Raw genomic sequence first — 19,829 nt, 5'->3', positions numbered from 1 at the left:
GCACCCGCAGGGTCGTGCGCTCTAGCCCGGCACACTCGCGCGCGGCACCAGCGCGCCCGGCGCCAGGTCTGGCCAGAGGCGATGCGTGCAGGGGGCCGGGCAGCCGGGTTCGGGCGGCCGGAGTAGGGCCCCGCGGGGAGGCAGGGAGGCAGCGGGGTTAGAGCCCCGGCTGCGCGGCGGGCAGAGGCCACTTCGCTCCACGCCACACCTGCCGCCGCCGCCGCCGCCGCCGCGCCGCGATGAGCCGCGTGGTCTCGCTGCTGCTGGGCGCCGCACTGCTCTGCGGCCACGGCGCCTTCTGCCGCCGGGTGGTCAGCGGTGAGTCCGGGGCCGTCCGCCGAGCGCACGAGCCGGGAGAGGGAGCGGCGGGGCGCGAGGGCGGTGCGGGCCGGCCTGTCCTGGGGTGGAGGCTCTTCGAGGGGTTGGAAACCCGTGCGGGGTAGGTAGGGGGCCGGAGGAGGCAGGGGGGAACTGATTGTATTCTGCTTTCTCCCCAGCCCCCCTAAACACACAAAAGTTTAATTGTTTGGGAAGCGCCAGGTTCAGTAGCTGCGAAGCGAGCCCCGCTTCATCCTGAGCAGTACAGCGTTGTCTAGGACTAATGTCGACTTTCTTTGTAAGAGAGTTGGCCGCAGGGCAGGGCTGGTACCTGTAGAAGGGGTGGGGTACGGCGTAGGCAGAGGGAGCCCAGAGACAGAGGAACCGCTGCAGAAATGCCACCCCCTGTCGACCTGGCTCGACTTCAGTCCTCGCCCGCACGGGGTTCCCTCCGATGATCTCCGAGACCAGACCTGTTCGCCGTGTGGGGCTCACGGACCCAGGGGCGTGCAGCCTTTGTTCTCAGGAGGGCTGACAAAGACCAGGGGACTGGTCGTTGTGTGAGGACGCCCTTACCCACCTCATTCCAAGCTGGGGACTTCTCAGAACATGAAGTCTGCTCGAGTTGGGTTCAGGTGTGCATGGTCATCGATGCAGGTTTGTGCACACAGTAGGTGCCCAATTAGGTCGGTCGAGTCAGTGCAAGGGGAATGGATCGGAATTGGCAAGCTTCCCGGAGTTGGCTTTGATCTTTCTTTTCCTTCCACTTTCATTGTCCTATTGTTGAGCAATTCATGTCGCATTCATTCTCCCTTACTTTTGGGGAAGGTCTCTTAAAAAACATAAAGATTCTCAAAAGCCTAGGATGAATGAATAGCGCCTTACAGGAAAATTGAGCATAGCTTTCCTTATTGAAATCTCTTGTGATGCTAATTAAAGTGTTGCAATAAATATTTGTTGAATGTATGTGGGCATGTGTTTTAAGTGTGGGAAGTTTTTTAATGTAAAAAGCACGAGTTCCTTTTCACATTCAGTGCATCTGTGTAACAGGTGTCACTAGAGGTAGAGGTAGATGACAGCTAACAGCAACTTAATCAGTAGTGAAACTAGACCTTTAGAAACTGGCATATTAAGCTTAATCGTTACTGATCTTCCCTCAGCAATGTGATGTTCTACGTCTTCTGAATATAATCCTTCAATGTCTGGTTATCAATCACTCTCCACTAACTTTTTGGCCCTCAGGAGACACTGGAATTAAATACATTGTGAAATGTCACTTGGAAGTGCGTGTTGCTTACATTTTTTTCAGGCTGTTATTAATATTCATTTATAAAATGAAAACTTTACAGTATCAAACAAGGAGGTTACAAAAGCCATAGCATTAGATCCCATTCCCCCTATTTTAGCTTAAAAATAGGTTCACCATAAAACTCATCTGAATGTGTAAATTACATATCTGACTGCCCTTGTCTCTGTCAGATTTATTCTTGCAAATGAATGAACAGCAGAGATCAGGCTTTGAGCATAAGGTGTTTCTTAAACACATAGAAACACTTCGTTGACTTAAATAGTATCCACTAGGTATATTCTTATTGTATGCCTTAAACTTTGCAAAGGGATAAAAAGAATACATAAAGTTAAAAAGAAAAAAAAGAACTTGAAAAAATTGTTGATGAAAAGTTTATTTTGTGTTCTATTATTGCATAAATTGCTGCAAACCTTTTGCTCTGTTTTCCTATTAAGTATTTATAGGCATCTTGTAGGTGCCATCTGGAAAATTTCTAATTAACTGAACATGATCTATTTGATTTAACATAAATGATGATGTTTACTTGATATTAAAACAGTTATGTTTTTCTTATGAATAATTTAATTGTCTTTGGCCTTACAAACTCACATTGAAATCTAACCATTAGAGATTGATTTGTGATTTTATCCTTTGAAGACTAATTTTTTACAATATGTATTTCAGCCATAATGGCATGAGTACAGAGGAGTCTAAAGCCTGACATTTTGGAAAAAGTAGGTCTAATGTCTCCCTGGTTGATGTTAAGCTTTGAGAAGTACATAAACTTTTTCATGCCATTAGGGACCATTTACCAGTATTCTACTCAGCTGTCTGTCAAGTGAAACAAGCTCTTTGGGGCCATTATTAGGAATATACTTACAATATATGGAATACATTTTCTAATTATTGAATATCAGCACAACCATTTATAATTTCTATTCAGTGTACCAAAATAATTACTGCAGAAAAAAAGACAGGAACTCACAAAATAATGCTTTATCGAAATTCTCATTTTAGTACTTTATTCAATAAGATACTTTCTGATACTTTTAAATACACCACCCTTTTTAAAGTCGAGAGCATTATTTATAAATGAAGTGAAAATATTTAAATGAGAAATAACATTTCAAACATCATCATAATCTGCCCCATAAGATTTAATAGCAGCTAGCAGTAATAGAAAAGTGTTTGTGTAGATTACTGGGCTATGCTTATTTTGATTAATGGATATGCAATAAAAATATAAACTATAAGGATAATGATCAAAGATTTTTTAGTGAATTTGTGATTCTAACTTGAGAACTACTTTTAAGGTCTGGGACCTGTACTGATTTGTTGTACACACAGATGTGTAGAGGATATCTCTGGGGTCTGCCATCATTTAAATCTGTGAAGTGACTGGTGGGTAATGACACCTTCTTTAGAACAAAGGTAAGAGGATTTTACTTTTGGGGATAAGGATACATATGAAAAAGAAGAGTTCAAAATTCAGGTCTCTGAGATGGGAGGGTATGTTTGAAGAGCACATGCATATTCGTAAGCATTTGAAGTGTTTTGAAGTAACGTGTGCGTGTTTGTTTTTACTTTCTCTTTTTAGTGCACACAGCAGTGATCCATCAACCTGTTTATGCTGCAGAAAGCATTAAGTGTATTTCATGGTACCTCCACATTTCTGCAGAACACTTTAATATGTATTAATTTGAACTTATTTAAATTGGCAAAGATTTTATTTAGAAGACTGGGAGATTTAGACACTTCCGTTTTGATCATGCAAATGCCACAGAATATTGCAAAATCATGGGTGGTGACCAGTAACCTATAGATCAATATAATAGCAAGGGAGATACAAAAACTTTTTAAAATTAAAAAGAAAAAACTGCTGAGCGTATCCCAGCCTATGGTACTATTTTCCATGACATCATCAAAAGCATAAAGTGATGACAGTGCAGTTTTCAGAGATGCAATTACTTTAAGTATCTCTTGGGCAAGAAAGGAACAAATTAATCTTATTACCAGTCATGTAATAAACTACACATTCACCATAGCCATTAATCCTTAATGGCTGTTTTTCATCATTTTATGGTTTTGTTTTTGTAATTCTTTTTCTGGAAGATGGCAATATCTGTTACATTAACATTAGAAAGGTGTTGTATAAAGGTGTCCAAAGTGGAAATTCAGCTGATGGTCTCACTAGCAGTTTTACTTTCTCCAACCCTCTCTCTTCTGTTAGGTACTTTGCACACAGGTGGACGGATGGAGGCAAGATTGTTTCTTTCACTGTTTTAACATATTACTGATAATGTAACACAGCCTGACAATTTGACTAAACTTATACTCCTTGTAATTGGGAAAAAGTTCAGTTTGGACCTTGTTTGTTTTACTTGGAAAATAAAAGGGCTAGATAAAAAAAATCATTAAGGACATAAAGGGTCTGAAAATCTGAGATAGATGTTCCAATATGGATCCTGTGTCTAAATGTTCAGTAAAAGAAAATCTACATTCTGCTTAGAAACAAACCCTCAATGTACAACCCCTAGTATATGTTAGCGCTCCGGTATCAATAACGGACCAATGCTGAACATGGTAGCATAGGTCATAGTAATAATGTACATATTAATCAATCCCTTTATTCATGAAATTCTTCACCTTAGAAAAATATATCTGAGACCTCCACGGAGGCAGCATAGAAATCTGGGGACATGTATGAACTGTGGAGCCAGTCTGCCTGGTTCTAAACCCTTTACCATTTATGAGCCATGTGAGTTTGGCAAATTATTTAACTTTTCTATGCCTCCCTTGCCTCATTTTTAAAATGGGATGAAAGCACCTTCATCACAGAATTGTTGCAGGGTTAAAGGGGTTCAAACACAGTAGTGCAGGTTGTTTCATGGACACAGCTGCCCGCCAAGAAGCTGTGAGAGGGCGCTCAACGCGGCAGTCCCCATGCCTGCAGCTGAGGCAACCTGGAGGAGAGCATAACTTTTTCAAGCTGGGCAGCCTGTATCACCAGGAGAGATCACCTTTCCTAATTTCCCCAAAGGTGTGGATTGTGCTAGCAGTGAGGCCCTGCACATTAAACTATTGATAAATGGCAGGCTTTTTTTTTTTTTTTTTTTGGCCGTGCCACATGGCATGTGGGACTTAGTTCCCTGACCAGGGATTGAACCCGTGCCCCCTGCAGTGGAAGCGCGGAGTCTTAACCATTGGACAGCCAGGGAAGTCCCCTGTCAGGCTATTACTATTGTCATTATTTCTTTAAAACTTCTAACCACTCTCACTTTTTAGGTGAGAAAACTGAGGTCAGGAAAGTTTAAATAATGTCCCCAACGTCCCCACAGTTCCAGTACAGTTCTGGGATTCCAAGCCAGCTCTTAGTGATTGAATGCTTCAATTCTTCACTCACACAGTTTACAATTTATCTACTTGGTTTACAATTTATTATCTAGATCTTGATTTTAAATACTGGATTAAAAAAATAAATTTCATCCCGTTCTCAGAAAGTTTGTGATATTTCCCAGGTGGAGATGTAGGGCTTGCAGATGCCACCATCATGCAAACAATGACCAAGACTACAGTTCTGGTTGTTTATCAATATAGGAAAACGGATTCCAGCACAGTCTTAATAGTGCACTATGCATTAATTGCATTATCAAATCTCCTGCAAAAATAAAGTTTATTATAACAAAACATTTTTATAATGAAAAAGTCTTAAAAAGTAGGTGTAATATTAAACACTGAAAGCAGAATACTTATGATTGAGGGCATTCCCTTTTTTAGTTTGAAAGTTTTACTATCGGAGGTCATGTCACATTGTATGTTGTAGTTGCAGCATATTTATTCCTTTGATTTTGAGTAGAATAAGAAAGAATTATGAAAAACAAATTATTCTGTGGGATTCTAGTAAAATGTCCAAAGTCTGGTCAGTCTGGTTTGGGGAAGATTTATCATGTAGGTCCTCTTTTGTACAACTTGTTTTTTTCTTTGCAACTAAAGGTAGATCATAACTGAACAACAGGAATTCATAATAAATCTTCCATGTTTTTACTGAAAAATATGATATAAATTCAATGCTTATTTAATGTTGACAATATATGATTATAGTGTGAGGTATAAGAAAAATGTTATTACTTTCATAACTAAATGAAGACTCAACTTCCAGAAAATTGACAAATATAAGCAAAACAAAACCAAGTCATAGATCCTTTCTATTTAGGAAGAAAAAAGTAAACTGCCATGACTTTATGAGTTTGGCCCTGCTTTTACATTGTTGCTAAAAGCATTGAAAACTCTGCCAATATTTAGCTCTAAAGGAATTTTCATGACTAAGGAAAAGGACAGAAGTATCTATGCATGGAAATAGTAGCAGAATCTTAGCTGTGATAATGATAGGAATGTTTATTTTAGTAGGCGATACTGAAAATTATCTCTAAATTAAAGTGTATGTGTATGTATGTAGTTGTGCGTGAGTGTGCGTGTGTGTGCATGTGTGTGTGTGTATGTATGAAACCAGGAGGTGTAGAATCCTGGGTGAAAGGTCTTTCTTGCACATAAGCCAACGATCAAGGGAGGTTTCCCACTACAGGTGTTAGGTAACATTTAGTAAATTATTGTTAGACAGTATCAAGGTAGCCTTAGTGTGATAAAAACTACTCTATGGTTATCTGAATATTTATCTGAATATTTTATGGGTGGTAGAATAGTAGATGGAAGACTAGCTTCCTACTGGTCAGAATAGTCGATGGAGGATTTTATCTGAATAGAATATTTAAAAGTAAGAGAAAAGGAAATTCTCCATGCGATCTCACAGAATGAGAAAGGAGCTAATTATAAGGGTTCCCTAAGAAGATTAGCCTTTACCGAAGTGGGAAAGTTGCTTCGAGAAGATCCGTATTAATGGGACTTTTCTGGGAATTAGGGCAACATTTGTTTCCCAGCTGTTGGGAGTTCCACTGCTACGACAGCCAAGTGTGATCAGCTGAAAGGGTGCTGAGCCGTTCAGTAGCTGCTGCTTCTGATGATTTTGCTGCAAGTTGGACCAAATTTGCACAATAAGGTGGAAATCAGTAGTAAAAGAGAATTGGATATGAAGAAATTCCCAGTGTCAGCTTTAACTGATTTTATATACAGATACCATAAAAACTACAATGTATCTATAATTTCCTTAAAACTGCTTTGCTAGATCTGAACTGCTAGTGACTTTTCAGTTTAAAATTTGTGGACACAGCTGATATTCAGTTAATGCACTTTGGAGTTAATATCTGTCTGTAGTTGGTAATTGGCCACTGTCCTGATCCTCTGAGATTCCCCCTGCTATGCAGCCACCACAGTCTCCATCCCCTCATCTAAGACCCCTGGACCACTCCATCATCCACAGCCAAAGAGAGGATGCCCGGCATAGAGAGTGCCAAGGCTGGCTATTATCCAGGGCTTGTGCAGTATTAGTTCTTAATCATTTTAAATATAATCCCTGTCCATAGATTTTTCTTTAATTATTATTGTTATTATTATTTCTCTACAGACTAACATTTATCTACAGATTGACATTCCTAGTACCTAATAGTGGTATTAGGAATTTCTACAAGACGCTTAAAGCTCTCTTCTGTATTTAATTAGAAGTGCTATTTTAATTTTATAAATAAGGTAATTTTCATCATCATTCTTGTATTCTCACCATAAATAGTAAATCTCTGCTGCATTTGTTTTTTAGTACGTCAAAGATAATGAGAAGAGACTTTTAGCATATATGTCATACCTAGGCATTTTCTGAACTTGTGCTGGCTTTGTTACATAAATAATTTTTACTCATTAAAACTTCTGGCTAATCTGTTTTTGTTTTTTTTTTTTTAATTTGGCTTCTTTCTGTTATCTTGCAAAACAATCTCATTGGACAACTTAATATTTCACAAGTGCTGGAATCAAATTGAAGTCTGAGAGTTCTTGGAGTAAAAAACTGAACAAACTGAAAACTCAGGGGAATGTAGTCCAGATGTATTTTGAGACTTAGAAATATGAAAAAGATGTAAAAGATAAAAATGGAAACAGAGCTTGCTTTAAAAATACAGGCATAAAAATCACTAGGCTTAATGGCATTGCTAGAGTATTGCCAGGAACAACCATTTTAAACAATGAAGACATCACAAACCCTAATAATAAATTAGGAGAAATTTAAAAAAAATAATAATTGTATTAGGATCAACCATTGGGACTTCCATGGTCATCTCTCCAGGATTATTTGTTTCAGACTGATTTGTCCTCTTGACGTCTCTTTAATTCCAGTTTCCCCGTGGTCATTCATACGAGCCTGTTATTTTTCATTAACAATTAGTTGCGGCAGTCTCTTAATTTGTTCTTATTATTCAGTGTGTTTCTCCTGGGTCCAGATCACAGTTAATGAGACAAAGAGGACAACCGGCTGTCTTGCTTGCATTGCTGGAACTGCTATGTTATTAGTTGGCTGTTCTCAGCAGTGTCAACGTATTGAATGCCTGTTACTCAAACACTGTTGTGAGGTTAATGGCCTTCCACTGATTTCTGCTCCCTCCTGCCTCTAAGGGTCATCACAGGTCATTAATTGCTGATTCTGGGGGAGAATGGATGTGATACCGACGCTGGCTCAGTGTGATGTACTGTAATTAAGAGTACAAAGCTTGAATGCTTTACTTTTTTTGCCAATGTTGAAATATAATACACCCCCCAGCCCTCCACTACTGTCAAATTTTCTTGATTGGCTACAAAATTAAATACATAGTGAAAAAAGCCTTCAATCCCAACAAGAATTGTAAGCAGTGAACCTATGCCTTGATTTCTTCGCATGAAGTAATTTGCCTTAATTTTACATAAAATACTAGATAGTCTATTTTCCAAGGTCAAACCTCAAGCTGAAATCAGAGAGACTAAAAGGGTAGTGGAAGCTGTGGACAGCAGGCTGGGGTTAGTGACAGAGAGGGATCCATGGCAGTTTTTAAAGTTGACAGCAGAGATCAGGGGTGAACCTGATGGAGCTAATGAAAAACAAAACAAAACGGCGTGACTGTTCTGGAGATTGCGTCTATAATCTTGGCATACATATTTGGTGGTAAAAAGAGGCAGGTGTAAACGGTAGAACAATAGGAATTCCACTGCTAAATCCTGTACACTGTAATATCCCTGTTATATATATGGCTGTATTATGACCCAATATGATCATTCATATTTGTAGTTATGTCACTAAGGAATTAGGAATATTCATGGTGCTCAATTCCTAGAGGGATGTGAAATTCAATTTTAAGAGCTCTTTTAAGTCAAACTTTCATTGCCTATGTATTTAAGTCTTCACTGATGTAGTGTGAGCAGAAGTATAGTGATGTCACAGCAATGAAGCTTGATAATAAAAGGTGATATTTCATTAAGAGGTCTCAAGAATTATTTTAAGCTTCGCTTGTGGTTCCGTTTAATATCTTGACACAAGTTTATATCCTCTATATAGTGACTTCTAAAATCATTAATAGATATCAGGATAGATGGTTAAACTGAGTGCTGTAACTTATAAAAACCTTTAAAATACCAGTGAAAATAAAAATTACATTTTCAATTTCACCTCCAAATTCTGAGTATTCTATAAGTACTCTAGAAGGTTAACCTGTCACTTCTAATACAATATTATATTAATAAATTGGTTTTTTTAAATTTATTTATTTTTGGCTGTGTTGGGTCTTTGTTGCTGCGCGTGGGCTTTCTCTAGTTGCGGCGAGCGGGGGCTACTTTTCGTTGCAGTGCATGGGCTTCTCATTGTGGTGGCTTCTCTTGTTGTGGAGCACGGGCTCTAGGCACGTGGGCTTCAGTAGTTGTGGCACGTGGCCTCAGTAGTTGTGGCACACGGGCTTAGTTGCTCCACGGCACATGGGATCTTCCTGGACCAGGGCTCGAACCCGTGTCCCCAGCATTGGCAGGCAGATTCTTAACCACTGTGCCACCAGGGAAGTCCCCAGTAAATTGTTTATTATTAGCGTTACCTTCATTCTGACTTCTATTAACTTTCAATTTTAATGTATTTGCTCTCAGATATATACAATAAAAACAAATATTTATACCTTAAATTTGCCACTTTATTTAAATTTCAATTATTTAAATGTATTCACTTCATGATACCTTATGTAAATTTGCTTTTTTTGCTTGTTTTTAATAATTCCTTTATGAATTATGATTCTTATTTCATAATTTTGACCTTTTAGCTTCCTTTACTGTGTATACCTGACATTTTTTTTGGCTACTTTCACTCGCTATGGTGTCAGTTTACAAAATCTAAGCCAGGAGAATTATGACTTCCCTTTACAAAAATTTCCTTGATATACTGTGTTTAAAAGTTTATGTTACAAGTTTATTAGGGAATCAATTTGCTTTTGTAAATTGAAATAAGAATCTAGAAAATAAACTTTATGCAGTGGTTCAATGGGAGAAGCATTCTTGGCAGATTGTTTCTGTTTTGATTGGTTCTTTCATTTTAATTTGTCGTAAGTAGCATTATGAATATAGCTCAGATAATCGATACATGGGCATCTTTTTTGTTCAGGCCAAAAGGTATGTTTTGCTGATTTCAAACATCCCTGCTACAAGATGGCCTACTTCCATGAGCTATCCAGCCGAGTGAGCTTTCAGGAGGCACGCCTGGCTTGTGAGAGCGAAGGGGGAGTCCTTCTCAGCCTTGAGAATGAAGCAGAACAGAAGTTAATAGAAAGCATGTTGCAAAACCTGACAAAGCCAGGAACCGGGATTTCTGATGGTGATTTCTGGATAGGGCTTTGGAGAAATGGAGAGGGGCAAACATCTGGTGCCTGCCCAGATCTCTACCAGTGGTCCGATGGAAGCAGTTCCCAGTACCGGTGAGTAGGGATCCTGAGGAGGCAAAGGGGGGTACTCAGAGGGCAAAGGACAAAGGGAGATTTCTGTTATCTGTAGAGGATGTCAGAATAGAACAGGCGAAGTCACTGAGAAGTGTTCCTGCTACTCTGTACTTGGCAGAAACTGGTATACTGATGAACCTTCCTGTGGAAGTGAAAAGTGTGTTGTGATGTATCATCAGCCAACAGCCAATCCTGGCCTTGGGGGTCCCTACCTTTACCAGTGGAATGACGACAGGTGCAACATGAAGCACAATTACATCTGCAAGTATGAACCAGGTAGGAAGCATTGTAAGTCCGTAGGAGCAGATTTTGTGCATATTTGCTTATATTAAGTGTTATCTTTAACCTTCACTACCTTTGGCTCGTTTTGTTTTTCTGCTGTGAAACATGGAATTACTTTGCAGTTTGATGACGAAGTATTGAAGCACACTAGGCTATAAAGCAAACTGCCCTATGAGTTAAATAGAAGGGAGCAACTAGAAACATCCAGAGGGGTTTTTTAAGAGAAAATAATTATTTCTAATATTAAGGCCAAACTGTGTTTTTGTAAACAGATTTTATGAAGAATAAATATCTATTTAAAAATATTTCAAAATTCAGTAGTGTGTGAAGTAGGTATAAGACACCAAAGCACCTGTAGGTGTACACATCTGATCAGTAGTTCTTTAGATTTTCCGGGGAATTTAAGGGAAGCAAGCAACATTCTCCTGGGGCATTAGCTTATCATTTCATGACGTGATACTCGGTTTGTGCTCCTCAGTGAAAGTCAGGAAGTCAGAGAACCATGGCGCAGAAAAGTAGGGGCGTGTGTCGCGTTCTCCGCGTGATCCTCTTTCTTTGGAACATGCCTCCGCAGTTCGCTTTTGTTTAAAGTCTCCAACTTCTTGCCCTATGGAGCACGTGGGAAGATCGCATTGACCTGAGCTACACTAGTGTGATTTCCTGCTGAAATAGTAAATTTGAGTTACTTTTGACTAGAACAACTCAACTGAATTGATATCTGACCAAAACAGAGACTAATCAGAACGATGTAAACTCATCGTTTTAATCATCAAAGAAAGTCAAATTCGATATTTAGGCTATGAGGATTTTTTTTTTTGCTGTTTTCCTCTTCTCAGTGTTTGGAAGTTTCATTTGAACTCTTCCAAGGGCTGTCTGCTTGACCTCATAACATGTGTTCGTGGAAGGCAATTACAATCAAGTACTGCTATTTCCATTGTTCTGTTGAAATTACGTGAGTCTTCTTTTTCTCATAAGACTGTAAAGCACAAGGGATTATTTGGATTAGATTTACCCTTCTCTTATATTTATCCTGTTTTTGAGTATATTAGCCTACTTTATTTATCCCTGGTGAGTTTAGTCTTTAAACCTCTTGGTTGCTAAATGCATCATTACCCTCCTAGAAGCTTTTGCAAAGCTATATCTGTTACACACTTAGGTTCTTTGCCTTAATTTTTTTCCTAGAAAAATATGAAGTTGAAATTCTTTGATATTTTAAATTTGTGACACTGTGTGCTTGAAACTATTAAATGAAACAAAGTATATTACAGCGTATTCTTAATACAATATTATCTTCATTCTTTGAGCGTTTAGGTGACCCTTTGTATTTTATTTTATTTTATATCATATTTACCACATTATTCAGGTCACTATTCCCCAGAATCCTCTTGTTTTGTATTAGGTAGTCTAGGTTTATATTACTCATGGAAGAGCATTTTAGGCATAAAATTAGTTTTTCATTTATCTGCTATAGTCTACCTAAATCTTCAAATAACTATAGTTTTTTAACAAGATTCTTTCATGTATTTTTTGTTTTTGAAGCACATGTACACTTCTACAGTGTAAAAGTATGTAGAATTATTAATGTGTAGAATTTTTCTACTTTGTTTTACTTTAAATATTTTCATTTTTATATGTTTTCTATGTAGTTAACCTTCTTTCCTTGAGCTTAGTGTCTTATTTATGAAGGATGTTGGTTTGATTAAATTCCTTGCTTGTATAGTCAGTGCTTTTTTGATGGTAAGTAGTTAACTTTTTAGTGGTGAGGGGATTGGAGGATCAAGTAGTGAGACTAATTACAATTTACAAATTATAACACTGATTATTTTGAACTTTATTCTCCAACTATACCAAAAGTACTATGTGAACTTAGTCTCCACCTTCTGTTCCTGCATGCCGTCTAATAGCATGACTACTGATATCCAAAGTGGTAAAAAATTAACCTAGCTATACAGAAAATGAAAAATTCACTTCTGAGTTTTCTCACTCTCTTCTCCACCTTTTTTTTTTTCTTTTGGTTACTGTTCTGTGTGTTGAGTATCTATTCTTTGGGTCTATCAATGTTATCCAAAGACATTTTAAGGGGATACTTCTGAATCTGATTTTTATATTTATTAAAATTACATTAGGTACTCTTGCTCTTAGACATTAAAAATAGTATGTAGGAGATTATGTTTCTAAAATTTTGTTACTTAATCAGCAGTTGCATTAAAGTTTGTTAAAATATTTTAAAGATAACCAGTTCTATGTTGATAAATTGCATAATATCTGTATTATTTGTTCAGCAAATACCAGTTGAGCACCTAGGGGCATAGAGTGCCTAAATTCTGTGTAGGATAGGACTGTGTCGGGCAAAGTATCAGGGTAATATACGTGTATAAGAATAACAAATACTATTATAGGATGGTGTATGATTAAGCTTCTAATGGATAGAGACTATGTGGCCAAATTAGAGTAAACATGACATTAAAATGATTTAATATTCTAAAACTAATGTAAGATTCTGCATGTGTTTTTTTCTTTTCCATTAATCGACAAAAATAAACAGAGAATTATATTTTTGGAACAAATGAAAACAAATTTACAGGTTATTTTCTTAGTAATTCAATTTATTTTCTCTGAACTATTAATTTAATGAATAGTGCCCTAGGGGAAAAAAAATTAGGCAAGAGAGAAGTACCGGATCATTGTAAGAAATTTCAACAGTTTTCAAGTGTGTGGCAATTGAAGAAATCTTGCCTCATAAAACCAGGGAAAGAAACAACTTGCAAGCCTTAATTTATGATTATTTTTTAAAGAAGTAGACACTATTGGAAAGCAAATCTAAGGATGACATTGTTTGTAGGGGACAGAAATGTGCTTTAGAACATTTTTACTTGAATCATCAATTCCAGGTGCAGTCCATATGGAGTTATCTGCTGCTTATTATTGCGAGGAGAAATCTAAATTATACACCAATAATAGTATAGAAATAATCCTGCTGGTCTTTGAATCGCAGTTAGTGTCTCACGTTAAGGTCACCAATTCTTGCCTATCTTTTCCTACTTTTGTACCTCCTTTGTCATTATTACCTGTAGTAGGTTATCATCAGCATAGATGCTCTGGATTGCTAAATGCAGTTTGGGGTTACAGGGGTTCACCCAGTGGATCCAAGTTGCAGAGACTCACCAGATCTTTATTCAGAGATAATTAAATGTTGACTTTATAGTTAGATCATTTCATATAAATTTAAATTCAAAATAGAATTAGCTGGAAGTTTTTCAGAAATCAATGTTTATTTTGTTTTATAATAAACTTCTATTTTCATCCACATTTGCATTTGTCTTGTTTATCATTATGTATGACAACTGTACTTATTATTTACAGAGATTAATCCAACAGCTCCGGTAGAAAAGACTTATTTTACAAATCAACCTGGAGACACTCATGAAAACGTGGTTGTTACTGAGGCAGGTAATTAGTTCGCATGTCTCTAACTCACCTATCAAGAGAAGAAAATATACTTTTACACTTTGCTTCGCGTTGGCCCCAACTTTTCTTGTTGCTTGGTGAAATAGTGCACTAAATATAGGCCTATGGAAATTAACTTTAGGACTAGGTTAGAACAAATGATGCTAAGCTAGTTTTTGAATAGAAAAACCTATTTTGTTTTCTTTCTGTTTTCACTTAAGTGGATGTATCTAGTACTAAACTAAGTATATCCTACGCCAAAACGTGGATCCACAAGGATCTTCCCCAGTATGTAGGTGTTATGATGTAGATGGATGCATTCAGTGGCCTGTAAACAGTTGGGTACTGTTAAATGTTTAGGGATTGGCTGGGGTAGGCTGGGCTTAAAAAAGCCTTATTTGTAGACTTTGAGTTTTCTGTGGTGTGGATACTCCCACCCTGGCCAGTTTCAAGCTACCAAGTGACATCACTGAAGAGCAGGTTGGGTAGTAGGCGTCCAATGAGCTTTCAACTCAGTGTCTCCAGCACACCACTGTCTGCAAAAGACACAAAATGCAATCCCAGTGCAAGTCTCATGTTAGTCAAAAACTGCTCTTAGGATCCTTTAGGGGCTTGTTTTAGCATGGCCCTATGCCAATTGGACAAGAATATTTATTTATACTAGTTACTTTGTAAAGATTGAGCCAAAGACCCAAAGTCTCAAAATCTTTCCACAGGTGATGCAAAATCCATGAAAGAGTAGGAAATACTTTCTTTTTTCTTTACTCTTATATGTAAAGGACCATGATGGTCTTTTGAAAAGGAAAGGAAATGTGTCTTGAATCCTTAAAATGCTTGCAGTCACCTTAACAGGCTCAAGAGTGGATGAAAACATGGCAGATTATCCCCAAAATACTCCATCACTGGACCTCAGTTAATTTTTCTTCTCTTAACAAAGGAAATGATGTGCAGTTAAATGGAGAGTTTGATCTAAGTCCTGTCCACTTTGACCAGAGTTATTTAGATTAATTATGATGATGGCTTTCAATTTGCTGGCTCAATGCATAGTTTTCCAATTTGCTTTTCTTGTATGGACATGATATTAAACTTTAGCGCTTTTCACTTTCAGGTGTCTGATTTTAAAACCATTCAGAACATGTAAATCTAATTAAATAGATCAGTAAATCATTACATTAGGAATATTTACCCTCCTATGACGTTGAAAAATTGTTTAATAAAGTCATTTTAAGCTGTATGGGACATCAGTGTGGCACTTGTTTATTTTACCAAGAAAACCTAACATTATCAAATGTGATGGAACAGGATTAAAAGATGATTCATTTTAGAATTTAATGAAGATCAAGTGTTTATGCCTCTGTAGTCTTATGTCTCTAGGTTATGACTCTATCATCATTTAATATTTACATATTTTGGTTTAATCTCAGAGAGTCATGCATATCATCATGGCACTGGGCTTATTAGTTAGGATAATTACATATCCAATAAATCAACAATTATTTTAATCATGATTATTCTTTAATAATCAGTACTTGTTTCTCAAAGTAATAACTGAGAAGGATTAATGAAGCGAGATAACTAAGATTATTAATATGTTGTGAAAACCAGTCCCTATCTTAACTGAAGATTTAATAATAGTTTTGGAAATATGGACATTTAAGTGGTGCGTGGCAAACATGCAGTATATTTTGTTTTTATTTTCTAATAAAACATGAATATATTATTTCATTAGATTATTCAGTATTCTGGGAAGAACGTTACTTGGAATCTTATTGATAATAATTATACTTTGCCTTAACTTTTTGGAAAGTTTTTATACAACTTTAATGTCAGAATCCTGCCTCAACTATCTCTTTACGTTAAGACTGTTTTACTTTTGTAGGACTAATTCCCAATCTAATCTATGTTGTTATACCAACGATCCCATTGCTCTTACTGATACTGGTTGCTTTCGGAACCTGCTGTTTCCAGATGCTGCATAAAAGGTAAATAACTCATATATGCAGAGACAACTTGAAAAGCTTTAAATAGGTTTTCAGGACTCTTTAAAAATTTAGCATACAATTGTATTTTTAAGTTGCCTTAAGAAAGTTCTGATTTTCATGTCTGTCAGTACATATCCAGTATACATAATCTAATAAAATATACCTTGATTATAGGATTATGAATTATCTCGTTTAATCCTCACAAGCCATCTGAAGTAGGTATCCTTCTGTTTCTATTTTTCAGTTGAGAAGATGGTGGCTTAGATGAGTCACACAGTTTGCCTTGGGTCTCATAGCTAATGTGTGTGATAGACCTGAAGTATGAATGCTTATAAGCTCACAACATATGCAACTATATTACACTGTCTCTTTTTATTAAATATAAGCATTAATGCTAAACCTTTCAATCCTGACCTCAAGTTGTATGAAAGACTTGATTTTTGTAAGTGAACTTTGTAGTACCTTTTCAAAATTTCAAGTCACAGCCTTCTGTTTTATTTCCAAAGGATCTTTTAAGTATAGGAACTATAGTATAATGGTAAAAATGGGTTACTTTTTAGTAGGCATCTTGAAATAAAGTGATATGTCTTAACAGCAAGATTCTTGAGAGTATTCTTTTATATCTGTTTACGCATACCCTTGAGTTACAGGTGAAATTTTTTCATATGTGTCAGTTTGGCAATTAAACTAAAACATTAATGTATGAAATATAAATATGTATCAGAGGAAAAAGGAAAAGATGTGGATTTTAATTAGTGCGTGCTTGCTAGAATAAATTAGACATCTTTGTCAAAGTGTTTTAAATAAAAACTGATTAAGAGAATGCTTCCTTCAGGGAAGGAACTGCAAATAAGTCATTTTTCTCTTTTGACTTTACTTCATCTTCTTCTTTTCCTGAAATGAACCCTAAAGAATTGCTAAGTAAAAAAGCCCCAGAAAAAAAATTAAATAGATATAAACTCTAAATGGTTCACATAAATTTTTTAAAGACTCCAACCTGTGATTTACTGGCTGTTTAAAGAAGATATTTTGAATAATGATAAATAAAGCCTGGCAAATTAATACTACCTATTGTGACATATTTTGTCCTCTTGACTTTCATATATATATATATATATATATACACACAGATATATATATAAAACACACTTAAAATTATTTTTCAATATTTTATGCAGAATAAAGACAATAGTAAATATCTAATTTCTACCCTTAATTCCTAAGACTATAGATGGAAAGAAAATTTATGATTATGAAAAACAATGAAATAGAGCGAGGATTTGATATAAATCCCCCCATAACCCAGCCAAACTGTTACAGAAGAGCTGTAAATAACAAATCAGTGTGAAAAAAATTATGTAGACCTTCTCATTTCTAAAATTATCATCACTGAAGTGCCAGTTTTTGCAGTTTTCTCTGAAGTTCGTTTTCCTTCTTCCAAATAGTGTGTTGTGGAGATTCTGCTCATTCTCCAGTCTTCCAGGTTTTTATACTTTGAAGACCTGTGGAGTTTTCACTTGTTTGAAATTCTCAGAGTGAGAAAATAAATCAACACAGACTACCTCTGAAATTAAGCTGTTAGCGCTTAATGCATTCTCTCTTAGATCCTCCCCTTTTCCTTTCTTCCAGGAAAGCAAGGAGAAACTTCATCAAAGACTCAACTCCATTGTCATCTGAATGCCTTGCAGAAAGTTTAAATTCCAATCTGGTACACATGATGGCTTCTATCATTCCATGTCATGTTCAAAATAAGAAGTCTTGTTTCCTTAACTCATAATAACTCTTAAATAAAATAAATACTAATGCTATACAAAAGCCACATTAATAACTTAACCACCCTTTTGTTTTAACCATTTAGGAAACTTTCATGTTTTTCATAGACTTTGCTTGGCTTATTTTCCATTCATGTTAGATGACTTCATAGATAGAGATGTATTGATCTTACTTAATTGGGTGCAAATCTCTAAAACATATCATTTAGATATAGTAATTTATTAGTAACAAATTCACAGTTAAATTGAAGTCAGTTAAGTAATATTATAAAATTGTATGGCTCAGGCTTGTTTAGGAAGACTTCATTTCTTTCTTTGAAGGAATTCTGCAATGTCTGATACACAGACTGATTACCATCTTCGCATACTGGAATAATCTAGAATTTTTTGTAGGAATGAAAAAGTATGCTGGTGAGAGAAGAAAGACGCTTTCATAATAAGGGTCTGACATATCTCCAGTTGGACCAAGACATGCCTAGTTTGATAAGAAGTCTCAGACATTGAACTTATTACTTCTTCTGTTTTTCAGTAAAGGAAGAACAAAAACTAGCCCACACCAGTCCACACTGTGGATTTCAAAAAGCACCAGGAAAGAAAGTGGCATGGAAGTATAATAATTCATTGACTTGGCTCCAGAAAAGAAAATAGAGTTTTGTAATTCTGGATCTGTATAAGGAATGGCATCAGAACCTTAGCTTGGAATGGCTTGAAATCTCAAAGGATGTATAAGATGAACTGTAAGCTCCCCCTTGAGGCAAATATTAAAATAATTTTTATATGTTTATTATTTCATTTATAAAATAACGCTGTGCTAATAATGGAGTGAGACATGCTTATTTTGCTAAAGGATGCACCAAAACTTCAAGTAAATGGGATGGACCATGCAGATTAAATTGCTATGAACACATCAGAGAAGTATGTGCATTGGAAGCAGTTATTTTTGTCTCTTTCACCTTTCATAAGTTGTAATCTAGTTAATGTAATGTAAATTGCATTGAAATTTACAGTGTGCAAAATATTTTTCCTTTACATAAGTGTTAGATAAAAATGGACTGTTCTTGTATTTATTTTTACAGTGTTTCATTTTTCAATACATGCTGTTTTGATTAAAGAAATGTATCACTGTTGTCAACTGAATTCACACACATAAATGTATTACCATAGAAAAAGTTTCTTTTCTAGAAATGGCTCATCTTCTTTTAGTTTCTCTGCCTTGGGTCAGAGTATGTTTAGGAAATCTCTTCATAAATAAGAAGTTATTTCATTAACCGTGGTATAAATCTAGTCAAATATTTTACTTGGAGGCAAGAATTGTCTAATTTCAGTTGTGCAAGACATGTGCCTTACAATTATTTTGCATTTAAAATTCAACAGATTTTGTAATACCTTTGTTAATAGCTGTATAAACAATAATATACTCAGTCTAGAGCAACAAAAGTGGCATACACGATATAAATCATAGGTCTTCACGTGTTGCCTATGTAACCGCAAGTAGCTCTCTGAGGGTTCTGGAATCGATTTGGCCCCTACCTTGCCAACAAAGCAACGATGGTTGTTTGGGGTCTGGGATTGACCCTGGAGGCCGATACCTACAGAGTTTGCCTAAGGTTTTTCCTAGCTCCGTTTAGCCTCTATCAGCATATAAGGCGGTTTTACAGTTGGGACTAGTTGAGTGGTCACCACTAGTGTGCAGTTAAGCACAGCACACTGACATTTCCGCAAGGAAAGAAACTGAATTAGTATAAAAATGGGTTGGAGGGCATCAATGATCACGTGTTTGTTGTCCACGTTTGGCTGAGAGAGTAAACTGGGTTGCCTCTGTCCTATCTTCTGGTTTCTTCAATGCTTGTGGCTCCTTCTC

General features: G+C 36.6%; 1 protein-coding gene across 2 annotated transcripts; it reads left to right on the top strand.

The window, feature by feature from the left end:
• The first annotated feature begins 239 nt into the window (after nucleotides 1-239).
• On the top strand, nucleotides 240-18,616 carry CHODL (chondrolectin). Of its 2 annotated transcripts, XM_061192959.1 has the most exons (6): nucleotides 240-318; nucleotides 10,155-10,464; nucleotides 10,604-10,761; nucleotides 14,131-14,217; nucleotides 16,094-16,196; nucleotides 18,498-18,582. In XM_061192959.1, exons 1-6 carry the CDS (start codon nucleotides 240-242, stop codon nucleotides 18,580-18,582), a joined length of 822 nt encoding a protein of 273 aa, XP_061048942.1. The 2 variants fall into 2 exon arrangements, with proteins under 2 accessions (XP_061048942.1, XP_061048943.1); XM_061192960.1 differs by lacking the exons at nucleotides 240-318; nucleotides 16,094-16,196 and having other exon boundaries at nucleotides 10,199-10,464; nucleotides 18,498-18,616.
• Nucleotides 18,617-19,829: the final 1,213 nt, after the last annotated feature.

This window comes from Eubalaena glacialis, chromosome 6 (genome assembly GCF_028564815.1).
Source record: "Eubalaena glacialis isolate mEubGla1 chromosome 6, mEubGla1.1.hap2.+ XY, whole genome shotgun sequence".
NCBI lineage: Eukaryota > Metazoa > Chordata > Mammalia > Artiodactyla > Balaenidae > Eubalaena > Eubalaena glacialis.
Note: the sequence above shows the minus strand (reverse complement) of the source record. Positions and strands in the feature narration are given on the sequence as shown.